The 7,477-nt window shown below is 31.8% G+C and overlaps 1 protein-coding gene across 1 annotated transcript; it reads left to right on the forward strand.

The window, feature by feature from the left end:
- The first annotated feature begins 339 nt into the window (after positions 1–339).
- On the forward strand, positions 340–7,057 carry CNBT1 (cyclic nucleotide-binding transporter 1). Its single transcript, XM_079023984.1, has 13 exons — positions 340–575; positions 1,020–1,454; positions 2,202–2,393; positions 3,035–3,133; positions 3,232–3,369; positions 3,470–3,718; positions 4,112–4,372; positions 4,496–4,641; positions 4,740–4,817; positions 5,226–5,355; positions 5,698–5,944; positions 6,326–6,488; positions 6,643–7,057. The coding sequence occupies exons 2-13, from the start codon at positions 1,044–1,046 to the stop codon at positions 6,779–6,781; spliced, it is 2,253 nt and encodes a 750-aa protein (XP_078880110.1). The 5' UTR covers positions 340–575; positions 1,020–1,043; the 3' UTR covers positions 6,782–7,057.
- The last annotated feature ends 420 nt before the right edge of the window (positions 7,058–7,477 follow it).

Here is a 7,477-nt window from a genome sequence, read left to right on the forward strand (position 1 = left end):
AAGAAAAGAGTTTTGATGTGTTCCATATGTAATTTAAAAATTAATATAAATATGTATCTAAAATGATATTTTGTGAAAAATAAATTTAACATCATTTTTCAAATAATATTCCCTAAAAAAAACCAATAAACTTAGTGAGACGAATAAAAAATAAGTTATTTTCAATCTATCTCCTAGATGACCGATCAAACATAATCTAATTTAATATTAAAGTAGATTTAGACATCTAGTGTTGACAAAAATAACAACTTTGGTGTTTGTTGCGCCATAAATATACTTACATCCCCAAGTAAATAAATATGGTGGGTATATAAGGCTACCCGGCGAAGGTTTAACCATTCAACTCTATCTGTTGCGTTGTCTTTCTCATAATCGCTTTGAAAGTTCCATCTTTCACTGGGTCAGCGGTCCAAGTCTACTCTCAAGTCTCAATCAATGCAATTCCTATTCAAACCCTTGTCTCCCCTTTTTCATTTGGCTGTTTCTTATTATCCTCATATTCAAGCACAATTTTATAGCTACTTGCCACTTCCCCATTGTTCGTTTCATGGAGTTTAGATAGAGAACTTAAAAGGGTATGTCATAATTTCATCTGGGTTCTTATAATTTTTTTGTTTTTTGTACTGGAGTTATTGAATATGCTTCATATTGATCATGAACTATCTTTGATTTTTCTTGAAGAATGTAAACAAAATGATGACTGATTGCTTTTTAATTTGTGGTTGAGTACAATTGAATGTGTTGCCCCCAAATAACCATCATGAATTTAACATTATTTTTTTTGTATATTCACTGCTTTTGCTGTTTCAGTGAGATTTTAGTTCTGATGTTCCATTTATCTGACCTCTTTAAGGAATATGAGTAGTCGGTTTACTTTCATATAATTTGTTTAGGGTACAAGTGTTTCTAAGTGGTTATTTGATTACTGCTAGCTACTTCCAGATGGTTATATGGCAAAACTAATCATAAAGTTATTTGTACTTGTTTGACTATTTGACCGGTTTTCATCTCTCATGCAGCTAGTGCTATTGAGGCATTGATAGATGGACTCTATTGAAAAAGATGATATACCAATTTTAACAGCTACGGATTGGCCATTATCTGATTACAATCCAAATCCAAGATTTTCACAAAGGAACAGAAGTGTTTCAATATCCATTCCAGTGACCTCCATTGAATTGAATTCCAATTCAACAAGTCGTGTTGGATTTACAGGTTCCTTGCGTAGTGAAAGAAACACTCATGATGAACATACACAAGAGAGGAAGCCAGTGGAACAAGAAGATTCTGGAAACTATAACCATGAACTGGGAGATTTTAATAGTGAAGCAAAAAATGAGCATTTATTCAGGTCAGGAAGATTGGGGATGTGCAATGATCCTTATTGTACAACATGCCCACCTTTTTACAAAGCAAAGCCGATCTTAAGAGTTGCCCAAGGGTTTGATCACCATGTATTACTCTTCTTTTCTTTGATGAACAATTTTGAGCTGCTAAACTCTTGAATATTGATGATATCATAGGAAATTTTGATCTTTAAGTTAAATATAAAATCGTCCAAAATTATGGATTGGGTTCCTTGCGACTTTTTAGTAACCCTTTTCGTCCCCTTAGGCAAACAACATCCAATATTTTCTGTCACACCTTGTCATGTGAGAAAACACGTGAGGGCATTTTCGTCTTTTTAGGTTTGCACGTAATCGGTCAATATAGTATTTCATAAAAAAAACCACCCAAAAGTTGGTTAACAATTCTTTTTCTCGAAACCATTCCATTCGTCTTTATGAGAATTAAAAATGAAATATAATGATGATCGATTACTAACAAATCTAAAAAGACGAATATACCCTCATGTTTTTCACACATGAGAAAGCTTAACAGACAAAAATTCGGAGGCATTTACATTAGGGACGAAAAGGGTAACATGTGATACTTGAGCGGATAAAAATGGTCAAAAAAAGTCATAAGGGACCCAATACATATTTTTGGACAAATCATAGGGACCACTTTTCTAATTTGCTCAAAAGCTAATATAAGCAGCAAACATACTTTAATTTATTCTAATTGGCCCTGGATTGCTCTACAAATTTGATTATTTTGGCGAATTTAACAGTTTTGAAAGTTGAATGTTTTATTAAGAGTTTTTGAAACTTGAACGATTGTAAGTTGAGTGTTTCTTTTTTCTTCTATTCTTTTTGCAGTTTGATAATGTTATATATGGAGGTGTCAAGGGGTGGGCACAAGGAAAGTTATTGTTACTAAAACATTTTACATTTGGGATCATGAATCCACATGCCAAAGTTGTTCAACAGTGGAACCAGTTCATTGTCATATCTTGCTTAGTTGCCATTTTCATAGACCCCTTATTCTTTTACTTGTTGTTGGTGAATAAGGTAAAACTGAATTTTGGTATGAAACTATCATTTTTTGTGTTAGGTTATCAATGCATTGTGAAAACTTGTTGCTTATGCTCATTAGTTATTTATTTAGTTCGCATTTGTACTGCATAATCTTAGTACGTGTTTTTTTTTTACTTAATGGACTTAGTCTGGACAGAAAAATAAAGTTGTTTTTTATTTGACTTATTACACCAGAACCACTTTAAACCATTATTTTTTTTATTATTTCATTTGTTATAGTGTATTAGCGTCTGCTTTCATTTTTTTTTCCTATAAAAGCAATGGAATTTGAAAATTTTACTCAATTATAGCAATATCCTCCGAATGCAAAACAATTTTTACAGCTATAATTGGATAGATTTTCAAAAGTATAGCATCCTAACACTAAATAAATTGAAAATATAATTCAATAATCAGACATTTCTTTTAAAGTACAATGGCATAATAAGATTTTTATTTAAAGTACAATGCGGTAATATAAAGAAATAAAAGTAGGATGTTATGATATACACAAATAATTGAAAGCACATTGCTATTGATAGGATTTGGTACATTCGCTTAATTCTTATTGTGTAATCTGTGACTAATCTTTTAAGCATCATATTCCTTCTACATGCTTGCTTTTTTGGAAGCAGGAGTTCAAGTGCATATTAATTAATTGGCCAATGACAAAAACCATGGTGGCTTTCAGAAGCATGACCGACTTTATATACCTCTTGCATATGCTTCTTCAGGTAAACCACTTAATTAATGACCTCTTTTTACATTATCTTTTTTTCAGTTCTCATTCCAATAGACTGGAGAACAATATTTCTTTGAACTTCTTTTTCAGTTCAGGTTAGCATTCATTTCACCTGAATCAAGAGTTGTAGGTGCTGGAGACTTGGTTGATCATCCTAAGAAGATCGCGTTACATTATCTTTCTGGATTTTTCTTTCTTGACTTATTTATCGTATTACCAGTTCCTCAGGTAACATTCTATTTCAATTTTTAACCATATATAATATATTTACTATATTTTATACCATGTCCATCATCATTTTTTAATTACTTTAAATCTATTTATGCAGATAATTGTATTACTTATTCTACCACACGCCATTGCATCATCAGGAGCTAACTATGCAAAGAATCTTTTGCGATCAGCTATTCTTGTTCAATACATTCCAAGATTATACCGGTTTTTGCCTCTTCTTGCTGGACAATCTCCAAGTGGTTTCATATTTGAGTCTGCATGGATTAACTTTTTCATTAATCTTTTGACTTTTGTCTTGGCTGGTCATGTTGTTGGGTCATCCTGGTATCTGTTAGGGTTACAGGTAGGTGAGATTTTGAGTTCTTTGTGTTTTTGATTGCATATTTTCTTATTTAAACTAACAAACAAAACAAAGCTCATATGTTTTAATCAATACAGATGGATTACATACAATGTGAATTTGTTTTGTACTGTAAAACAAAGTTATAAGTTTGGTTCGTGTGCTTTGTCAAAAGTAGAAGTTTTAATATATCACAAGGATGAAATTTCTTATTTGGTCTAATATATATATATATATATATATATATATATATATATATATATATATATATATATATATATATATATATATATATTCATGTTTTCCTTTCATCCATGTTGTTATTCACTCCATAGTGTTTAAAAGTTTGCAGGCGATATATACTAAGTGTTTTTTCTTTTAATTCTTTGTTACAAGAGGGTGAATCAATGCCTTCGAGACGCTTGTCATAATTCTGGAATCGAGAATTGCACAAAGTTTATAGATTGTGGACATGGGAATGATACTCTCGCCTTTGAAGTTGATCAACAATGGAATAACTGGAAACAGAATGAAAATGCAAGTGCTTGTTTTACCGAAGATGGCTTCCCTTATGGAATTTACGTGAAAGCTGTCAATCTCACAGCCGAAAATAATATAATCACAAGATATGTCTACTCATTTTTTTGGGGGTTTCAGGTATATAAATATTTTGGATCAACTTCTCCGACTTTAATATTTTATCATGCCCTTTCTTTTACACGAAATAAGCTACAGTAGAGTTCCTATTCATCGTTTTCGTTTATCGATAATTGTGACAAGCAAATCAGCACATTGGCGGGCAATCAAACTCCAAGTTATTTTGTGTGGGAAGTCCTTTTTACGATGGGTATAATTGGGCTTGGACTTTTACTTTTTGCCCTCCTTATTGGAAACATGCAGAACTTTCTTCAAGGTCTGGGACGCAGGTGAAGCACCATTTACTATAATTAATAATTATGCTACTTAGAACCCTTGTCCTCATTATTGTTTAAAGATAACATTAGTTATCTAACATGTATCTTAGACGACTGGAAATGTCACTTAGACGACGTGATGTTGAGCAGTGGATGAGCCATAGACACTTGCCTGCAAGCCTACGAAGGTATAAATCTCATGTCTCATTATTTTCATCATCTAAACTAATCAATCATTAATGCACTACTCATCTTCTCGATAAAACTTCAAGTTTAGCCTTAACTTTAAGTGATGATCATAAGTTCTGTTGGTAAAATGGTCCTGAACATTTCTAACAACTTGTCGAATGTGAAATAATAGAGAAATAAGAATATTAGAATAGTAAGTTTGATTGGAGCACTTCTAAACCAAAGCTGTGAACTCCTTTAATTTATAGGATGGAGCACTCCACCACATCTTTTTTCCGTCAATATGGGACAATCTTACCTTTTATTTTAGTCAACAAATCTCAACATATTCTTCTTTGCCATTGTGTTTTGTGTTAGTTTATTATTGATGCCCATTTTGGTTGACCATTTCACATCTTGATGTGCAGAAAAATTCGAGAATCAGAACGCTATAATTGGGCAGCTACCCGAGGTGTTAATGAAGAAAGGCTAATGGAGAATTTTCCTGAAGACTTGCAAAGAGATATACGTCGACATCTTTTTAAGTTTGTCAAGAAAGTGAGATTCAGCCCCTTCCCAGTGTTCATGTTTTCGGCAATTACATGATTACAGATCTTTCCTAAATGCATGAAAGAACAACACACTTCATTTATATCATATTATAGCATTCTACATTCATTTTTTCTATTACTAGTGTACAGTTTATGCTTTGAAAAATCTACCCCTGTCTTACGGGTGAGAATTTCTTTGTATTGATGATATTGCTATAATTGCATATTTTTTTAGAGTATAATATACTTACAGGAAAAATTGAAAGTAAGATGCTATTATAAACAAATCAACAAAAGTGCGCTTATATTTTATGCATTTAAAACTATACCTCAACTTTTGAATTTGTAGGTTCGCATTTTCTCGCTCATGGATGAACCCATTTTAGATGCAATATGTGAAAGGTTAAGACAAAAGACATACATCAAAGGTGGGAAAATTTTATATAAAGGTGGGGTTGTGGCAAAAATGGTTTTTATTGTAAGAGGGAAGATGGAGAGCATTGGAGAAGATGGGAATAAAGTTTCATTGTCGGAAGGTGATGTATGTGGTGAAGAACTTCTCAAATGGTGTCTTGAACATTCCTATGTTAATGGAGGTATAAACTAGTTCGGATGGACAAATATCAACAAATAGCAATACCCTTTTACTTCATTTCTACTTTTGTCATCTTTCTATAAATTTTGTTACTAAAGCCATTCTGTTTCCCAAAATTTGGTTATTTTCCGTGACTATGACCTCACATGGACAAAAGGGTTCCCTTTTTTTTTTCTTATTAGAACATTATACTTCGAAAAATCTAACCAATTATAGCAGTGTAAATTTCTTTATGTTTGGATAACCTTCCTTTCTATAATGGGTATATCTTTCAAAGTGTGATGCTATTATAGTAAAAATGAAAGTAGGAGGCTATATTAAACAAAAGAAAATGAATGTACCTTGCTTTTTCTTGCATTTAATCCTAGAATGTTACATCCAGATACTCAAAACCATAGAAAACAAGGATTCAGATTGTTTAGCAACAGGACAGTGAGATGCCTAACAAATGTGGAGGCATTTGTTCTTCGGGCTGCAGATCTTGAAGAAGTGACCACTCTTTTTGCTGGATTCTTGAGGAATCATCGCGTTCAGTTTGCCATTAGGTAATAATGCATCTTCTACACAGTTATAAAAATAAAAATAAAAAAAATACCATAGTTTTCATGGAATTGAAAATATGGATTTTTTACACATGAATTAGAAATAATTATGTTTGTATAAGTATATTATGTGGTCTACTTGTTTTGGCACCTTCAGGAATGAATCTCCATACTGGCGGGGTTTGGCGGCAACCACCATCCAGGTGGCATGGAGATACAGGAAGAAGCGGCTAAGCCGTGAACAAACCTCAACTCGTCCATCCAAGGCGAGTCTTCATAAGAGACTTTCTTTTTAGGGTGTTTGATTGGAGAACCATTTTGAGGGATTTTATTGTTGATCGTAAGTGAGAAGATTGGTTACGGAGAAAGAGGAAGCCGGATTCATATTCACATACTTCCTACTAGGTTATAAAATATCTTATCATTGACAACCTTGCATGTATATCTAGAAATTTTTTTGAGTAGTACTTTTTACAATTTAGCTAAAGTCTATAAAATAATGTTGCTTATATAATATATAATTAGCAATATCTCATAAATAGTGTTTATCATGTTAATAATTGTTTTGCTAATTATATCTTCCTTTAATTTACAGAAAATATATTAATTACACTTTTGGTATATATATAGTTTTTAATTTCGAAAATTACATAATGGTCCCCGTGGAATAGACAATTATTAAAATATCTCTATGTAAAAAAATTACAAAAGAGAAATTAAATATTCTTCTATATTTTCTTCCTATGATTTGCATACCCATATGAAATAGTGGATTAAATTGTTATTAATTTCATTAAATGTTTCATTAAATGTGACACATTTCAACATTTGATATAGTAGGAGGATGAGTAGAAACAAAATGTATGAAGATATTTAATATTTAAAGAGAAATTAAATATCTTCCTACATTTTCTTTCTACTATCCACATACTCATATGAAATAGTGACAAGTAGATTAAATTGTTATTAATTTCATTGAATGTGACACATGT

The sequence above is a fragment of the Lactuca serriola genome, chromosome 2 (genome assembly GCF_051521515.1).
Source record: "Lactuca serriola cultivar US96UC23 chromosome 2, Lser_US96UC23_V15, whole genome shotgun sequence".
Taxonomy (NCBI): domain Eukaryota; kingdom Viridiplantae; phylum Streptophyta; class Magnoliopsida; order Asterales; family Asteraceae; genus Lactuca; species Lactuca serriola.